Here is a 21,004-nt window from a genome sequence, read left to right on the forward strand (position 1 = left end):
GAGTGAGTAAATGATGGTATAAAAATAAAACACTATGACAGAATTGACAGACAGATGACAGATTTTTCATTTTTGGGTAAACTATCCCTTTAATATTAATTTTAAAAAAAAACAGAGAAAAATCACTCAATGCTCATGACTGATGAACTTTAATACAGTTGCTTAAAAAATTATAATTGATGTATATAGTGTATATAGTGTTTTATTTTAATATTTTTACTGCTAAATACTGAAATTAACATGTAACTGCTAAATACTGAAAAATAAAGCACTGTTTGTTTTATTTGCATATTTTGTGTTTTTGTAATGTATATCGTTTGTTCTTATTTTCTAATAACAAAGATAAAATAACAACAAAGATTTTTATCTTCGCCCACTTTGGCCTAAATTTGTCATTCTTTTTTATTTTATATTGTGTTACCTTGAAAGGCTTTTTTTTACAATAGGGAAATTAGATTGGCTGTACTGCTCAGGCAACTTGCAAAATAGTAAAACCAACATGACAAAGAATTGTGATTAAAATCGTGAAATTCCTGAATAAAATGGTGATATGATATTTTTGCCATATCGCCTAACCCTAACTTGTGCTACAACTGTTTGGCCTGTGCTACAAAACTTTCAACCTCTGTAGCACCAGTGCTATGTGCAAAAAAGTTAACATACAGCCCTGATATATATTTTCAACAACGAGAAAAGCAGAAGAAATAACAGAATTGTTGAGAGTTGTGTGTTTGTTTATAGGTGTATGTGCATGTAAAGACAAAGAAATGTCAATAGAAATGTGTATGTGTAAGTCAGTGTGTGTAAAACAAGATGCTTCAAGATGGTTCAAGCGATTACCCATGGATAAAGGTATGTGAGTTTGTGTCACAAGGTCAATAACATTCACCCTTATAATCACACCACACACACTGTCACGGAACCGTGATTAAGCAAAACAAAGTTAGCGCCAGTCGTTAGGCATCAGTGATTGTGATTACCATGCATAATTAACTTTAGCATGTCCACAGAAGATAAAGTGTGATGCAAAGGATAAAGAGAGTCAGAGAATTTAACATTCTGAAATAATAAATGGTGAAGGACAGATTGTCAATTGAAACCTCATCAGAATAATTGTATTCCGCAACAAATTGCAAAATGTACAGTATATATAAAAACCGTTATTAGTAAAACTTTAGGAACAATACCATAATGTATACAGTAATTTTACTGTTCTAAAACTATTTTTTTTTCCTGAACTTTTGTATTTTTAAAATCTGATACAGAGTGAACTGATTTTTTTTTTCTATTTGGACTCCAGCTGCCTTTTCAATTGTTATATATAAATAAGACACATGACTTCAAGTATTATCCATGTATGTAGCATAACCGATTCAGGGCGAAATATGCGACAAAAAAGACTTCGGGTTAGGGGTTTTAAGAAAGCATGTGCAATAGCAGTCACCACTTAAGAGAGAAAAATAACAAATAAAGTAAAAAACCCAGGTGCAAAAATTCTTCCCCAACCTGAAAAACCACCCCTCAAGATGAAAATTGATGCCAACTTGCAACATTTCGTTAATATCTCTCTGCAGACAGGGTGTGTCTGTGTACGTGCAGATACGTGTGCACCTTTCTTTGAGAGAGAATTCTTGAGAAGGGTATAACTGCAGCCTGGAGATCTCCACATGGGGCGGGAACTCCAAAACAGGGTGGGAGCTCCAAAATAGGGCGTGGCTTCCTCCCATTGACAGACAGGCACATGACACGCATGCGCAATTTTCCCCCCCAATCCACTTCAGTGCAAACTCCGCCCCACAGCTGATTCTAAAGATTTTATTGGTTGTGTCAATTAAAGTGTTGATTTCATTACGCTATGCTACAAAAATGCTAACCCCTAAACCTACCCCACACCTGACCCTAACCTTAACCAGTGAAATTGACTGCACGGCGGGATTGGCACTGAATAGCGTGGTAAAGAAAGTTGCAGTTCAGGAGATAAACAGTTAATAAGATTATGCGATATGAGATCGTTCCGTAACTCCCCAACCGGACCTCACCGGACAATGGCACCTTTTTAGTTACACCCAGCGTCACTACCCCGTCCTACCCTACGAATTTCGAGCCCCGGGACACCCCCGTTGCTTAGAACAAAGCCATAGAGTAAAATCTTTCCCCTGCGCTGCGCTGAGACGGCTCGTGGGTAATTCGCATTTATATCATTAAGCAGAGGTTCAAACTCCAGTCCGAAAACCACTGGCCACGTGCTTTGGGCTCTGCTCTCACGGAGAATATTTATTTATATAGCATATTTTATTTTAGATGAACTAGACACAATGTTTAATTTATTTATATATTTTTTTATTTAGTCATTTAGCAGACGCTTTTATCCAAAGCCAGTTATATCTACTTGGAATTCTTCCAGACAAAAGAATGTCAAACATGTAGGCCATCTTCATAAACACTTCTAAGGAAATCGAGAGAATGGCAATCCATATCTACCACACTGGCATCTGATCAGCCTGCAGATATCTCTAAACAAGGTTTAATTTTTTACGTTTTAGTTCAATAGAAGATGCTTTTAATCTGTGGCTGGTATGGCTTGGTGGTTAAACATCTGAGCTGGTAACAAAACCCAAGGTCTGTAGGTTGTACACAACTCACTATTATGCCCTTGAGCATGGAGCTTGTCCAAAGGGACTGTCCCTGCTTTAAATAAACGTGTTTGTTAAATGTATAATTATAAAAAGCATTGTGGTAAAGGGCAAGCTCAGGAACTTGTTTTGATTGGAAGTGTGTATTGAGAGTGTGTTTGTGTATTGAAGAGTGTCTGAGGGTGTGTGCATTCACCGAACACTCGAGCCACAAATCCAAGAGGGAAGTGTGACGCAAAGGCGGTGAGGAACCAGGGAGCGGCGTAGAGACTGGGGCCGATCTCGTACTGCTCCAGATGAGTGTACAGCTCCCTGTGATAGTCATGCAGCAGACGAGACAGCTGATACATCTGAATCTAAGAAAGAAAGAAGAGAAAAACAGTTACTGACTATTTTTTAGTCAGAAGAATATAAAAAATGCCTGACAAAATATTGCTATCATTTAATTAAACAATCTCTCTCATCTTATGAACCTTAACCATGTCGCTTAGTTGTGATGTCATTATTGAGCACTGCCTACAGTTATCGTAACAGCATCTTCTTGCATGCTTGGCTGTAGAATTTATCTATTTTTTGCTTGATTTGTATCAGAGCTGTCAAAGCGTACATATTACGTGATTGATTATGTTTATTTGATTTATGGTTTGCAGTAAATGCAATATAAAGGAATGCAATGCATTACTGAATATGAAGTGAACTGAACCCAATTAAAAAAATTAAACTTAAACACTGATCACACTGAAGGTTTCATGTCATACAAAATCTATCCCATAAACTACGTATTTACATATTGGGTCTATAGAACAATGATCTATACTCAGACATATGGGTTTGTCTCAACTATATTCAGATTCAGAGAAACAGAATGTGACAATCAAAAATCTCATTGTTTGTATTTTGCATTTTGGTTTTGTAGGGCAGAACATGTGGTCACACTGAAATCAGGATACCTACCCTAGTGAAAAATAAATATACTTAAATGTATTTGAAATAGATTTATTTCATGCTAGGTATACTATAAATACATTTACGTATTTATGTATTTAATAAAAATAGCCTCCAATTGTACTTAGTATACTAAACTGGTATACTTGAAGTCTGCTAAACTGGAACATCTGATTTTGTACTCAATGCCTTTTAATTGTGCGGAAGTAGTAAGACCAACTACCGTAAGTACATTTATAAGTATATTTGATTGTTCTAAAGTGGAACTATTGCAAGTATACTTCAGGTACACTTCAAATATTTTGCATTTAAAGACCAATATTATTCAAAGATTATACAATCCTCATCAATAGTGGCATGAAAACACATTTTAGGCTTAATATTTAGAAATGTGCATTGTGCACAAGTCGTACTCAAAATAAAATTTAATTATAATTTTTATATCAGTAAGTCTCGAGCGATGTCAGTAAATATGTTAATAGATTTTAACTATACTTAGTATGAAATAAATATATTTTAAATATATTAGTTTTTTACTAGGGTCTATCAGTAATATTATGAAAAATTTCTATAATTTAAAATACCATTTTCTGTTTTAATATATTTTAAAATGTAATTTATTCCTGTGACAGCAAAGATTAATGTTCAGCAGCCATTAGTGAAAATTGACCACCGAATCTTGAGTCACATTATCCTTCAGAAATCATCAAGAAACATTTCTCATTCTTATCAAAGTTGAAAACATTAAAGAATTCTAAACATTTTTAGGAATTTGTTTGAAATAGAAATCTTTTGTAACATTATAAATGTCTTTACAGTCAATTTTGATTAATTTAATACATGACGTTTGAATAAAAGCAATCATTTCTTTAAAAAAATGATTTAAACGGTAGTGCACAGAAACCAGAGGAACAAATACTGTATCTAATTGGCTAAAGGACTCACCATTTATCCAATCACTGATAAACCTACACATAATGTTTATTAAAAAGGACTTTATTCAAATTTATTCAAATTTAAATTTAATTCTATCGTCATTAATTCAACAATGTTATTCCAAACCATTTCACTTTTTTTCTTCAATGGAAAACAAAGCAGATTATTCTAAATAACGTACTGCTTACTGCAATAAAGTGAGTAGTATTTGTCTGGTCATGTGACCTAAACATAGCAGCTACCATGAAGGAAAACCACCCTCATGTTGAATAAAAGCCATGGCTACAGTCTTCTTTTCATTTGTGTACATCATTTTTAAACGTGTCAAAAGCACCACTCGGGTGTAAAACATTAAGTGGGAAAAAATACTATTTGATGTCATCTACCGTACGTGACAATGTTAATGTTACTGTACCTGCAGTATGATCATATCAGGCCTGTACTGTTTCCGCAGCCCCGTGTCGTACATAAGGAATTTGAGCATGTGGAATGCATCCTCCTCACTCATATGGAGCAGCAACACGCCGGCCACAAAACTCAAGCCCTGGCAGTAACCCACCTCTGGGTCCAGCAGAGAATATGCCTTCAGTAGATTATAGAGAGAAAGCTGGCCAGCACCCAGCTGAGCGCTGAAATACGGATGAGTGGGAAATGTACGTCCTGGGAGAGGAAGAAGAAACATCTTTCAAGTATTCTTTTTTTTTAGTGCAGTTTGAGTAAAACAATGCTGCTGCTGTTGTTGATGTTGGCAGAGGCATATGACCCCCCTTCTTTCAGCTCAATCTCCTCCTCTTGTGTTCAGTCTCATTCAGAGGGTTACTCTCAGGGGTGTGCAGCAATTTAGCCACATGTAGAAAGAAAGAATTGACAAAAGGAACATAACAGACTAGGGCTCCAATATTTGATATTGTATCATCAACCAGGTGATGATTATCAACTCTACAGTATATGCTTATATTACCACAATGCTTCTCATGTAGGTTCATAAAGAGGCCAAGTATTTGTACACTTAAGTCACACTTTAGTGTTTGAATATCATTGTGTTACATACATAAATATCAAACTGTGGAATCTGCAAATGACTGATATTAGACTTCTTGGTAACACTTTACTTAAAGTGTCTATGTATAATGCATTATAAAGGGTTATTAAAGGGTATAATGCATTCTAATTATTCATAATGTGCGTTGTAATACATTATATCTTGCCGTAAATAATTACAACTGAATTTAAAATGCATAGTGTAACAATGAATTGATAAGTGTTATAATGTATTAACTGTGGTTACAATTATTCATGAGATTGTACAATGCATTATAAGATGCATTACAAGGAATAATGAATGCATTGAAACTTCTTATATAATGCATTATACATAAAGACTTTAGGTAAAGTGTTACCGGCTTGCTGACTACTAAACTGATCTCAGAACAAAATTAAATTTTTTCCCCCCAAAAGTAATTACTTTTAATGAGTTGTTTGGTTGATGCTTTAACACTATGCCAGCTTTCTTCGCTATTTTCATGGCAAGTGAAGTAACAAGTTGAAATAGTATAAAAGAGCAGTTTAAAAACCTATATAAGGTTTCTGAAGTTAGCTTTAGATAAAAATTTCAAAATCAATTCAAGGTTGGCTCCGTTAAAAATGTAATTTCCCAAGTGAACTTAAACCAGCACAATTTCATAAAATATTTTTAAAAGATAATGGGCTCTGGCATGAAGAGCATATCGGATGTTCCTTTAATATCAAGAATTTGTTCGTGATTCTGAAATGTCCTATTCAGCATTGTGTATTTTTATTAGTGCTTTCAAATGATTCATCGCGATTAATCGCATCCAAAATAAAAGTTTTTGTTTACATAATATATGTTTGTATTGTGTATATTTATTATGTATATATAAATACACACACATACAGTATATATTTTGAAAATATTTACATGTAGATACATTTATATATTTATATTCTTATATTTTATATTATATATAAATATATTTAATAAACAACATATTTTTCTTAAATATATGCATGCATGTGTGTGTATTTATATATACATAATAAATATACACAGTATACACACATATATTATGTAAACAAAAACTTTTATTTTGGATGCGATTAATCGCGATGAATCATTTGAAAGCACTAATAAAAATACACAATGCTGAATAGGACATTTCAGAATCACGAACAAATTCTTGATATTAAAGGAACATCCGATATGCTCTTCATGCCAGAGCCCATTATCTTTTAAAAATATTTTATGAAATTGTGCTGGTTTAAGTTCACTTGGGAAATTACATTTTTAACGGAGCCAACCTTGAATTGATTTTGAAATTTTTATCTAAAGCTAACTTCAGAAACCTTATATAGGTTTTTAAACTGCTCTTTTATACTATTTCAACTTGTTACTTCACTTGCCATGAAAATAGCGAAGAAAGCTGGCATAGTGTTAAAGCATCAACCAAACAACTCATTAAAAGTAATTACTTTTGGGGATGCGATTAATCGCGATTAATCGTTTGACAGCACTCATTTTTATTATCAGATCCAATCGGTTATTGAAAATAAAGATCCAACAGTAGAGTTCATTTCATACAGTTTGCTGTTCGTACACTGACACAATTCAGTTGTCCATTTGATGATGATATTATGGTAGTTTTAAGATCAGTGGGTGGTTTGGAACGCTTTTTAATATCCAGTTCTGACCATTTGAAAAATACTTTTACTATAACATGAAAACAGGAAATTTACAAAATGTAGGCTATGGGCCAGTTTTACTAAACAGGGCAAATTAGCGTGCAAGCACAATTCCAAAACAGCGGCGAAATTTCTGCGGGAGATTTACTACCAACGCGCAAATTAAAGAACATGCAAGAAGATGCAACATCTCATTTACATATTGACCAACGCAATATACCAAACGCAGCGCAAATTGTCGCAGTTGCAAATAAAGAACAAAGAAATAAAGAAGCCATAGTACGTTAAAAAGAACTGGAGGCCAAAAAAGAAGTTTTGATAGACCTGGTATTGCATGACTCCTTAGGTTGTCTTTTATTTCCTGAAGCAAATTAAAAATAACATGGCTTGGCAAACGATACGTTCAGATAATGTGTTCTTCTTGCATTCCAAATAAATTAATACTTGTGGAAAAAATCCTCTCCCTTCTACCACGTGCTCTCTGTTCTCTGCGGAGCCTCCTAGCAACAACAATTGCAGCCATTTCAAGCGCAAAATAGTTTAAGACATGGTTTTTTGGCATTAAATAATGACGCAAATACCAGTAATTTGACGAGCGCAAACGTTAGTAAATCGCATTGCATGATTCATTTTAATACTCTCCTCCCATAAATTTTGCATCTGAAAGGGAAATTCCTACAAATGCATATTCAATAAGCGCATTTTCAGAGCTAATTCGTCACTTTTAACGCCAAAAGATGGTTTGCGCTGGTGCAAGCTGTTAGTAAAACTGGCCCTATGTATGCACCTGAAGTGGAATATAATGAAATGAAAACTGAAATATTGTGTCACTTTACATTTAGTCATTTAGCAGACCCTTTTATACAAAGTTTTATCCAATTTTTTTTTACTTGAATAAAAAACAAGTTCTTACTAATGTCACTGATTGAATACTATTTGGTTGAAAATATACATGACGCATGCAAGCATATGTATAGGAATATAGGAATTTTAAGTATTGCATTGAATAGGAGCTTTCATGTTCATGTCTGAGAGGGCGTCTTCCTACAAAAAAAATACATTCCTATAAGATTAGGTTTCTTCCTGTGTTGTAATGCTATCTATCTCGCTTTCTCCCTGCTGTCACTGTTCTGAGAGCCAACGACACCTCCCTTTCTTTGTCTAAGCCTCCCCATTAATCTCTCCATCTTCACATCTGTCCATCTCCGCTAGTGTCTCAACCATTCATTCAGCCTGAGGTTCTGCAAAAGTTTGTTCTCTATAATAACGGAGGTAATGATCATTTTGCAAAGAATAGAGACTTTTGTGTATACTCAGATGACAAATTTTGAATAAATTCCAGGGCAAGCATGAGCATGTACAACATGTATTTTAAAGAGAAAGGCAGAATAGCAGTTTTTCAGCACGCTAGAACAACATTAAGCAAGCTCACCAAATAACTGTCTTGTTGAGTTAATCAACTGGACATGTCTGTTGCTCAAGACATTTCTGAGAGGCAAAACATCCTGAGCAACTGTGAGACACACATGCAGTTTACTACAATAAGTCTACTAGATATTCAACAATGATTTAGATAACCAACCACCTTCAAAGACAACAAAGTACTAAGGGACAAAATGACTACAGTAACTGTTCCAAAACCTAGTAAGCTGCCTACCAGGACAGCATTTTAAGGGCCAGTCCCAATTGTACTGCTTTTTAATAATTGTTATAACTTTTCATGACAGACACAAGTGAAATAAAATAATTTATATTAATATTATATTACAAAATATTATATTCACACACTACGGTTCAAAAGTTTGTGGTTAGGAAGAATCAGTTTTTTTTTGCAGGAAGTTTCTTGTGCAAAATATAGTAAAACAGTATTATTGTGAAATATTATGATTTAAAATAACTTTTTTTTTCTATTTTAAAATATTTTAAATGTAATTTATTCTTGTGATGGCACAGCTGAATTTTCAGCAGCTATTACTCCAAACGTTAGTGTCACATGACCCTTCAGAAATCATTCTATTTTGCCGATTTGGTGCTCAAATAATATTTATTGTTATTATCACTGTTGAAAACAGTTGTGCTGCTTATTTTTTGTGGAATATTATTTTTAAACTTACTGAGCCCAGAATTTTGAACAGTATTAATATAATAAATAATATATGTATATATGTTCACTCAACACCAAAAAGTAAATTTAAATACTATTACATTACATTTATAAATAACTACATAATGAACTACTGAACCCAACAGTTGAGGAGTCCATGTAAAGTTAAAATAAAGTTAATGTTATACAACTTTATTTTAATTTTTTTAGCATTTTAATGAAGATATATGTCAATATAAATACATTTAATAATTGTACGACTTTAATTGGGGAAAGTTGTGGTCCAAGTATACTGTGCGCTTCATGTGAGGAGCAATATTCGTGCATCAAGCACATTTGTTGCCTATGATGAGTGTTCCAAATTGATCACTTTGAGGTTCCATTTTAGTTAGATGGCATCTATGTAAGCTGTAGACAGCAAGGCAGCTCACTAGGTTGTGGCACAGACCATTGTGTTTGTAATACTAACCCAAGTCTATAAGGATGGCATGCTGTTGGGATGTGAGCTGCTTCAGAAGCTCTTTGTAAGAAGTCTCATTGTTAGGAGGTTTGGTGCTGGGCACCTCCTTCCTCAGCAAATACTGCTCTGATAGAAACTTCCAAATCTCTCCTCGATGCTGACGAGGAACGCCTGAGAGAGAGAGAAAAACAGAAAGAAGAGCAGAAACAGAGCGCTTAATTGATGGATCTTTTGATTGTTTACATGCCTTGAGCACAACACCTCAGTTTTTGAGTGCTTTTTCAGTAGTGTGTGATCTCATCTGACATGTAGATGGATGTCCATAAAATCACTTCAAGAAGACAAAGTCAACATTGGCAACGACTGATGTAAAAAGGTAACACGCATCCCTGCAAACCCCTCTCCATTCACACACATCCGAAAATGACATACACAAACATCACAAATCCAAAAACCAACTACAGGTGCAAAAAAAAAGGTTCTTTGTGTGATTTCTGTGGCACTAGCGGCACCAAACACAATTGCAAACACTCAGCATTTGTCTACACTGCAGTTTATGATAGATAAACCAGAAAAGCAAAGAATTACACCTGATTCATTGTGATAACATGATGATCTCTGTGTAACATCTGCACAAGTACGTGTACGTGAATGTCTCATGTAAATGCCACAGTTGCACTGAACTTAAACAGGTGTGTGCTTGTGTGTGTAGGTGCGTGCAAACTCACCAATCATTCTGCAGAACTACCTCTATAAAAACCTGACTATCAAAGAGACAGCTTTTCTATCTATGAATATACACTCACACATTCTCCAAATAAACATCAAGCATGAAGACTACTTTAAAAACCCTTTTTCCAAGAAAATCGAATTAAAGGCTTTAAAATAACAAATGCACAAAGTTAACTCAGTTTATACTCCTCTAAAAAACTGAAAACTTATACACAAACTGTCTAAAACAACATATTACGTACTCTTCACTAGTGGTCGACCGATATGGGTTTTTTGACAGCCGATACGATGCCGATATCTTGGGAAGCAGGGTGGCCGATGGCCGATATAAAGCCGATATAATTTTATTTATTTTAATTCATATTTAAGAAATTTGAAATCAATTGAAAATGGATTAAAAAATAAACATGTAAAATAAACATACTTATACTCTAGAAGACAAAGTATTTTTCACAAATAAATAAATATTTAATAAAAAATATAATAAAAAAGGAAGTAAATTCAATTCGCACGGACCATAGGACCGACTGTCACAGAACACGCGACATGCAGGTCACATGCACACTTCACAAGATATCAACTAGATTCGACTAAGTCTGCAAGGTTTGTGAAACTAAATGTTCATTAGTCATTCAAAGATTTGTTTCAATTATATAAATGCATATTTGCGGAATGCTGACAGCAAACGAGAAAGTATTATAATGTTTGCCTTTAATAATATTAAAGCAATCGTTATAATACTTTTTTGTATACATTTTAATTCCTTTGTTTAACAGTTCTATCTGATTATTAGATAGACTTCTATCCATATTAGACAGAACTGAATGACAACATCCGAACAAGAGGGAAAATGTGAGCACTGTGGACTCAGGCGCTGCCGCAGCCGCAGCAGTTCTCGGCGCCGTCAAAATAAAAGTCCCACCTCCAACACATCGGCCAAACAGAAAAACTTATCGGCTAATGCCGATATTTGAAAAAATGGCAGATATCGGCCGATATATATCGGCCTTGGCGATACATCGGTCGACCACTACACTTCACTCAATGTACAGGTCAAGTTCAGTTAATCCAGGTGTCATTCAATGAATAGGCTGCTAAGAAAAACCTCATACAACTCACTGTTACATTAGCTTCAACATTTTTATGTATCTATGTGAGTGTGTGTGTGTGTGTGTGTGTGTGTGTATGTGTGTGTGTGCATGCGTTACCTTGTCCCACAGCTTTGTGGATCTCCTCAGTGTCAAATCTGACCTTTGACCTCCCAGTGGTGCTGAGCATTCTCTCCCAGACTAGTGTGACATCTTTCAGACACGGAGTGATCTCTTCATAGTCCAGTTTCAGTCGTCTGCACTGTAGATCACTCTCTGATGCTGTACACACATTGAATGAAAATTTAAGAAATTAGAAATAATGTGCAGAATAAAGATAATCAGTTGAGTTGGAAGAACATTTACAACATTACACCACGGTGCATTCAATTTACTTACTTACAGTCCGTTCACACAGAACGCGTTTTACATTCCACTGTGCTAATTTTCCATTGTTTTCCTATGTAAACACTCTCTAAACAGACATGTTTGACCACTGCACTCACGTCTGATGTCTTTTGCATGAAACAGTGTTCAACTTCGAAAAAACCTGTCTAGAGATCTCAAATGTTTTCCCATTGCACTGGCCGCATCTGACATTTTTTTAAGCAAAAACACGTACTGTGTCAATGGCACCTTGCTTAACTTTTTCAACATTTATTTGTTCTGATGGGAAAAAAAAGCTTAAGTTACATAGCCCAACACTAACAAGAAAATAAAACTGAAACATTTAAATTTTAAGAACAATATTTAAGATTAATAGTATGCAGCAATAGCTGTTTTTGTTGCCATTATTACATTATTTATAATACATATATTATTTTTAATGCCATAGTCTGAAGATTAGGCTGTTTATTCCTCTGCCAAAATGAAGAAATAAAATCGTAATTAAAAAAACAGTTTTACATATTGGTTATCGGATACAAACATATTTACTACTGTTTAAAAGTTTGGAGTTGGTAAGATTTTTTAACTTTTTTGAAAGTAGTGTCTAATGCTCACTAAGGCGGCATTTAATTTATCAAAAATATAGTTAAATATATCGTGAATTCTTTGATTAATAGAAAAAAATAACTGAAATAGAAATTAGGGGTGCTCTGATCAGGATTTTTGAGGCCGATTACCGATCGCCGATCACAGAAAGCAGTATCTGCCGATACCGATCTTTTTAAAGCCTTCTTTTTTATCATTTATAACTATTTATATTGATACTCCAATCAGGATTTTTAGACATTTATTCAGGGCCTGAATTTCATTTTTGAAAATGGGGGGAATTCCCCTCTTAGGTGACTCTTGTGAGAGGAGAAGCAGCTTTCACACAGGAGTCTGCTACTGATCCGTGGCTGTTTACCACAAACAAAACATTTATCCATTATTTTGATTTCAAATCCAAACATCGTCACTGAAAATGCTTTTTCAGCATTGCAATTCTTCTAGCAACACATCATTCAATGCTTTTTACTTTTGCATTTAATTCTAGATTTATATATTAAGTTTCTCAAGCAAGTGGCAAAACATTTAAACTACTTTTCTTACATTATCACAAACTTACCATTGACAGAAATAATCAGCTCTACTGCCTTTCCTTTTGCATTAAAATCTTTATTACAAGCAATCCTGCCGTTCATAAAGAACTTTGTTTTCCTACCTCCACGAGTACCGTCTATTATTGCCTTGTTTATCTAAAAGTGCTCTTTCCCTTTAAACCTAGCCAAAAAGCCATATGTATTGACTGTAAAACACAGTCGACTTTAATAATATGCATTTATGGTCTAATTACTACATTTTCATGTCAATCCATGTTCATATTTACTGCAGTTTTCCTACCTCCACGAGTGCCATCTATTATTGCCTTATCTAAAAGTGTGCTTTCCCTTTAAACCTAGCCAAAAAGCCATATGTGTTGACTGTGAAACACAGTATACTTTAATAATATGCATTTATGGTGTAATTACTACATTTTCGTGTCAGTCCATGTTCACATTTACTGCAAGCAATGCGCTGTTACTTTAATTCAGCGCTTGCAGATTAGCAAACAGACTCGGTGCGGAAGATCTCTGCACTGCAGCAGACGCACCGCTCCTGAACGCACTGCCGGACCGCAACCGTGTACAGTGTGCACGCTTTAAACCATTAACATGAGCGCGGAAAAAATACGCACCGCATATGCACTGCAAACGGAGTAATGTGAACCTGGCATTATGTGTGTGCGCTGCGAGTGTGCATGAGTGCACGATGTCCAGGAGAGCGCGCGAGCGCTGAATGGTTAAACCCTGGCAAGAATGAAAAAGAAATGCAATTTATAAACTTTAGTGACGATGTGACACTGCCTCGATAGTGCAAGTGACAATTCCTGTGTCAACTGTGCAGCGTGCAGCTCGCTTAGACAGACGCGATGTGTGGTGATTTGAATCCATTTGCGTATTTTGAGAAAGAGCGCACACGGTGATTCACTCACGCTGTTTGTGAAATTACGTCTCACACAAGGTTTTCAAATGAATTTATAAGTTATTTAATTAAAAAATATGAAGGAGTACCTCACCTTCAGCATTATAATTATTTCACCCGCGCCGGACAGAGACTGAGACGGTGCCGCTGCATGTCGAGCCAAACCTCTGACGGCAGCGTCATCAGCTGAGAAAACCATTTATTAAACAATTTTTGGTAAATTGCAATCATGCTGAATGTGAATTTCTAGATTAATTTTATACAGTATAAATCACTATAAAACCATTATTGCTTGCAAAAGATTACATAACAGTGGCTTTACGAATTATTACGATTTTGGTAAAACTAATCTCTAAATGGAATTTATTTCTGAAACCATTCTTACAAAAATTTTGCATTCGCTAATCGCTAAATTGAATTTATTTATATGTAAATCGCCCATAAAAACAATTATTGCACTAGTTAAACTGAGCTACCTGTTCATTAAACTATTTATATGTGAATTTTGTTCATGTTGCACTTGAAATCCCAGCTAATTTTATACAGCGTAAATCGCCATAAAATCATTACTTGTAACGTGTTGTGCAACATAAAAATGGCTTAAAAAATTATTTATGTAATGTTCTGCTCGTGTTTCAAGAATGAGATAAAAAAACAACACATTTCTAAATGTAAATCATTCATTTAACCATTCTAACGAAAATCGTAGCTTTCATGTAAAATGCTAAATTGAGCTAATTTCTACACTATTTCTGAAACATAAGAATAAATAATTTCCATGTTTATCATTTGTAAAATCTTTAATGTGTAAATTGTTGAATTCAAGTTTAATGTGGAATGCTTGCTTTTGTTGCATTGAGGCTGAATAGTTTAATGAAAGTTTTACACAGTCGATTTTTCTGCTGATGTTTCATGAATGAGGAATGAGATTTTTCTACTACGTAGCTGCTTTTTGTCACGGGTGCATTGAAATAATGGAGTTTAGACAAGTAGACATCCATAGCAACTGGAGAAAATCTACTTCCGTGCATGAGTGCACGATGTCCAGGAGAGCGCGCGAGCGCTGAATGGTTAAACCCTGGCAAGAATGAAAAAGAAATGCAATTTATAAACTTTAGTGACGATGTGACACTGCCTCGATTGTGCAAGTGACAATTCCTGTGTCAACTGTGCAGCGTGCAGCTCGCTTATAGACAGACGCGATGTGGTGATTTGAAGCCATTTGCGTATTTTGAGAGAGAAAGAAAAGCGCGCGCGGTGATTCACTCACGCGGTTTGTGAAATTACGTCCCACACAAGGTTTTCAAATTACTTTATAAGTTATTTAATGAAGAAATATGAAGGTGAGTACCTCACCTTCAGCATTATAATTATTTCACCCGCGCCGGACAGAGACTGAGACGGTGCCGCTGCATGTCATGCCAAACCTCTCACAGCAGCGTCATCAGCTTGAGATAGTTTTTTTTAGATCAGCCTTTTTAGAGACCGCCGATCAATCATCCCTACTTGATTACCAGCCGATAGTGATCGGTAGCAGATCAATCGGAGCACCCCTAATTGTCAGACTCTGTTCCATGTTTCGTGTGTGTCCTGCTCCCCATGTGCCTTCCCATGCCCTTATTTGGTTTGTTTCCTGTTCCTCCCCTGATTAATTAAGTTGATTTCTTCCCAGGTGTTTCCCTTGATGTGTCATGGCTCCCAGGTGTGTCTCGTCATCCCCTCCTCCTGTGTGTGTGTATATAAAGTGTTCCCGGTCCCTAGTTCTCTGTCCGATGTTGAAGGTCTTCCTGTATACGTCTTCCTGAGTTCGTCTCCCTTGGTTCCTTCCTACGAATAAAGTCTTGTGTAAAGTATTCTCCAGCGTCTCCTCGTCCCTCGTGTGTGTGCACCCGTGACACTAATAGAAATCTTGTAACATTTATGGTCATTGTAATGCATAATTTAATGCCTCCTTGCTGAATATAAGTATTAATTTCTTTTTTTTTTTAAATTACTGACCCCAAACCTTTTAACTGTAGTATACATATAGAATATTTAAATCGGTTTTATAACCATGGGATACAAAAACTGAATTGGGAAAAAACTGATTGTGTGAAAGAGTATTCTTATTGTTGTATGTATGATAATTTGCTTTGTCACTTGTTGGTATATCATTAAAAAAAGTTGTGGACCTTTTATAAATTCTGTATTAATGAAATTCTATTTTAAGTTTATTTTTTCTATTTTAAGTCCAACAATGTAATTAAAATTTTAATTTCTTTTAAATGGAAGAGTTAAACAAGTGGAGAGTAAAGGAGAGGCAGAAAACACATGCCCAACATGCAGCAGAATGTCTTCATTATGCAGTCATTATGACTGTATTAAGATTAGTAAGACCAACTGCACTTATTGCACCAGTGAGAATTCTCATTTAGACACACAAACACAGGAAGAGATGCAAGAAGGGAAATTTCAGGAACAAGAGAATAATACCCTCCCCACCCATCTCACCCTTGGGACCAAAAAAAAACCATAAAAAAAAATAAAGAAAGCAGGAAAGAAACAGAAATAGAAGTCTCCAAAGTGTCAAACATCAGAAGTTATGTGATTAATAGGGAACGTGGTAATATAAACACAGGCTAGATGTAGGGCAGACAGTCTTCCCAGTACACATCTTCTGACCCACTTCTTTATGCCCACACCCTATTCAATAGGTCTGGCTGCTTTCATTTCAAGATTCTGTTCTTTCTTTTCAGCTCATGAGAAGCATGACTGGGCATGGCAGGGCAGGACGTGACACTGCCAATAATGAGCACACCCAAATCAGACCGCATCTGTGCAAGTAAAGCTCTTCACCGGTCTCATAACCTGCAGCAGGGACTTCCAGGTAAGGCAGCGCATGGGTGCGCCAGATTGTGCAGAAATGTCTCTGTGTGTGTGTGTGTATGCTACTGTTTATGGGATGTGCTTTTGTGTATAAATCTTAAGGGCATGAACAAACTAAACTTTATTACCACGTAATACCTAGTAATCTGGATGTTGCGATTACATAAAAAAAGTAAGATCTTGTACAAGCAGAATTATACTAACATTAACCAAAGTAATAACAAACTTAAATAAGCTAACATAATGTATGGCCAATTTTGGTGCAAAGGTGAATATAAACTAGAGCAAACAACAAATCTAAAACCAAAATCAGTCACAAAATTGATTTCATTTTTGTTAATTGAATTTGTAAAGGTATCCTAATGTCAGTTTGTTACTTGGCCATTTGTATGCGGAATTTACAATGTTCACAGTGATAATAGTTATCGTGTGATTGCTTGTGTTTCACCTTGTAGTTTCTGATTCTCTCTCTCCATCCTCAGCAGGAGAATTTGTTGAAGAATTGCTTTCCTCCATAACGCTCTTAGCTCCGCCCCACTCCTCTTTCTCCTCTCCTCTGGCACCGCCCCCAGGATGCTCTCCCCGCCCCCCACTCCGCCTCCTAGTGCCATTCTGTTGCCAACCTCTAAGGTGGATTCTGGAAAACGGAATAGTTTACGTCACAATAGCATAAAATTAACATGAACTACCAACATTTGCCTACATAAATTACCAACAATGTCACCCAACATCATCTACAGTAAACAACATCTACATCAACTATTAATATCATCATGTCTATGTTTGTCATTATACCGTGATTTCAGCAATGACCAGTGAAGTTTTGTGATTCGGAATTGTGGTATGTAGTCAGTACACCATAAAAAATGTTATGTAATTTTTTTTACAGAAAAAGGTCATTTTTATACTTTCCATATAATGTAAAAAACTGTAAATGGTTTAACATTACATTATATGTAATTTTACTACAAAATAAATGCAAAATGTATGGGTTTTAGCAATAAAACCTATGAATCTATGAATTGCCATATAATTCACAATTTAAAAAAACAGTAAAAGGACATTCCTAGAATTCACATATGATTAACAGCATATTTTTTTACAAAGCATGTCCCTATTAAGTAAATATTGTTACAAGGTATTAAATAAACATTAATAAAATAAAGAGAAACAGAAATGACAAACAAAAAGAAATAATATAAGAAAAGATTAGAAATAAAGTAAACTTTATCAAGTATTTTGGTAAGTTCAGAAATAGAAAAAAGAAGAAAAAGAAGAACAACAGGTAAAGTAAAAGGTGAAATAATACTACTTAAATGTAACCGTTTAATTTTTATGGCTGTTTACAATAATTTAAGACAAACACAATTGCGCTTAATGTCTCTCCAAGACAAACAAGTGTATTTGAATGTTCACACAAATATCAACTAGAATAGCTACCAATCCGAAAACAATAACCATCATCTTTCTAAATCAACAACACCTATATCAATTACCAACATCGCCATTACTTATCACTGGTATAAAATATCATTCATGTAAGCTTAAAATTCTTCAGATCAAGGTTAATAAGCTTACACTAAATAAACGCTTCAATTCATATGACTGTAACATCTGAAAACATGTACAGTTAACATCCTATCATAGTAAATGATGAAACTAAAAGAATCTAAAATAAAAAGTCTCTGATTTCCCCACACTTTAATAAACAGTAGGTGTATTGCATAACGGCACGGTCACAAATTTTTTTTTCGTTTTCTCTCATGTTTGCAAAAATTAACACTTAACAAAAGAGCAAAACACACAGAAACACATGCATAACACTCAAATACAATTGTCCATGCGTACAGGCAGAGGTGTTAAAAAAATAAAGCGAACACCACCCAAACGATAGGGTGGCTCCGAGACAAAGTGATAAATTGTGCATAAAGAAAAATAAAATGTACGGTTATATATAGTATAAACACAGAGTGAGATCACCTAAAACACTGTGCTGCATAATCACAAGGAAAAGAAAAATCAAATCAGAGTGTTGAAATAAAACAGCATTCACCCACACACTATACATTTTTCTTTCATCTCACTCATGTAACACACAAAACCAGATCTTGTCTTAGCCTGCTGTAGTTTAGCCCACTTCCTACCCACAGTTCAAAAAAGAAAAAAACAACGTAAATTGATTGGATTTAAATGTTAATGTTCAAACAGCAGTTCTCATTTGCACAGCTCAGCTCATTAGCATAAATATAAATGTTGCAGAAATGTTTATTACTCTCACTGAAAATATTGCTGCTGTCAGTGTAAACAATTTTTAAGGCTTACAGTAAGGGTTATAGGATTTTCAAACCTATAATTGTCAAGAGGTTGTTGTTTTCCCAATTTTCTCATTCCAGTGGTGACAAAATACCCCAGATTCACTTTATTATTCTGACATTTCATATGTACAAATATTTGTGGCTGTATACAATACCAATACACAGCAAATGATTTTTTTTGGACAGGAAACCTACCATAACAATGTTAGAAACAAACAAACTAAAAAAATCTGTGTGAGTAGAAAGTTTACTGAGACTTTACTGAGATTTTTTTCACCGACGAAAACGAGACGATGACGAACTAAAATACGTTTTGAATGACAGAAACTATGACGAAAATCTATTGACATTTTCGTCAATGAATAAATACGAGACAAAAATGTTAGGGAGGGACGATTTGGGAAGAGATTCGTTCAGAACGAATCTGCTGCGTAGTTAGATGCGTAGATATGAACCGGCCGGACATAAGCTAACATACACTTGCTGCACGTCTCATAAAACATACAAAAATGTCGATATCTGGGAGTAAGAGAAGAGCAGACATATGGATAAATCTGACGACGCAAAAGAGAACTCAATTCGGTCCGGTTTTCTGGGCGCAGACACTGAAGCAGCGTCACTCACACAGCACACGAGTACTCTTTTGCGTCTCATGAACGGAGAAATACACACAAAATGATGTCGAATTGTCTGTTTTGACGAGTATTCATGCAAACACACTCGGTTATGTCTTATTTGAACATAAACAGTTGGGAGAATATTGGACGTGTATCAGTACATTGCATCCGGTTTTAAAGGGACAGCAGCCTAATTTAGTTGCTATTGTCTGTGGCATTGATGTTAATCAAGCAACAAAAGAAAGACAGAAAATCACTCACTGCTCTTGACTGAATCGTCATAGTCAAAAGACTATGACTAAAACAAAATCAAAATTCGCTGTCAAAATTAACACTGCTGAGACTCTAACTGAAGTAGATCAAAAAAGGTAACCTTTTACCTTTTGGGGGCCACCAAGTTGAGATCATATGACCAGACAAACACTGCTTAACCTAGATAAATAACTGTGAAAAGAGCATTTCCACAAAAACATTAAAGGTACCCTGAAATGCTTAGAAACACGCAGCGTTACTCTATGTGTTGACGATATTTAAACTGAAACAGGAAGACAGGGCGGGACATATCAAGCAGCCCCGCACCTTTTTAAAATAGACAATAGCGTTCATTTATATCACAGCTTGGGCTAGAGCCGTTCAGAGCCGTTGAGCTCCGTAAAGCCGCATTTGACAGGGTATGCCAGCCACAATCTCATCCATATTGCTATAAAATATAGCATTCTGTGTAGAATTCAAATAGCTCCGATACATTTTGTGGTCTGCGCCGACTCACGCATGCGATCCGCTCCGTGCTATCGTGTCTCTGGACCAGAGCACAGTGTGTGCGATGCGGTGGTTAGCATGACACAGCACGAAACCAGACTTCTTTTTTTTCCTCAATGGAAAGATATTTAAACTGTTTGAATCGTTCCCTGTCCCCTATATAGTGCACTACGTGCCATTCACTGTACAGAAAATACTAATTCTGTGGACAAGTGACCGATTTCAGCCGCGGCTTCAGCGTCTATTTTATAGTGTAGGGGCGGCCGCTTCGGATTCTAGAGAGCATTTGATTGGACAGAAAGTTTGATGAGAAGCATAAGTATGATTTGACGTGGCGGAAGTGACGAACTGCAAGCTTTCAATGCTTATATCTTCTAAACGCGAATTCTGTCACTGTTTTGG

At 35.5% G+C, this 21,004-nt stretch overlaps 1 protein-coding gene across 2 annotated transcripts in view; it reads right to left on the reverse strand.

Moving 5' to 3' along the window:
* Positions 1 to 21,004, reverse strand: part of LOC107754138 (TBC1 domain family member 1-like) — an 81,422-nt gene that overhangs the window by 9,143 nt on the left and 51,275 nt on the right. For both annotated transcript variants that reach the window (XM_016570462.1, XM_016570461.1), the window contains 5 exons: positions 17,360 to 17,548; positions 11,719 to 11,880; positions 9,788 to 9,949; positions 4,930 to 5,174; positions 2,830 to 2,989 (listed from right to left, as the gene is read on the reverse strand). In XM_016570462.1, coding sequence (XP_016425948.1) covers positions 2,830 to 2,989; positions 4,930 to 5,174; positions 9,788 to 9,949; positions 11,719 to 11,880; positions 17,360 to 17,548 — 918 coding nt within the window. The remainder of the gene's footprint in view (positions 1 to 2,829; positions 2,990 to 4,929; positions 5,175 to 9,787; positions 9,950 to 11,718; positions 11,881 to 17,359; positions 17,549 to 21,004) is intronic.

Source organism: Sinocyclocheilus rhinocerous, unplaced genomic scaffold (genome assembly GCF_001515625.1).
Source record: "Sinocyclocheilus rhinocerous isolate Xijiao unplaced genomic scaffold, SAMN03320098_v1.1 scaffold681, whole genome shotgun sequence".
Taxonomy (NCBI): Eukaryota; Metazoa; Chordata; class Actinopteri; order Cypriniformes; family Cyprinidae; genus Sinocyclocheilus; species Sinocyclocheilus rhinocerous.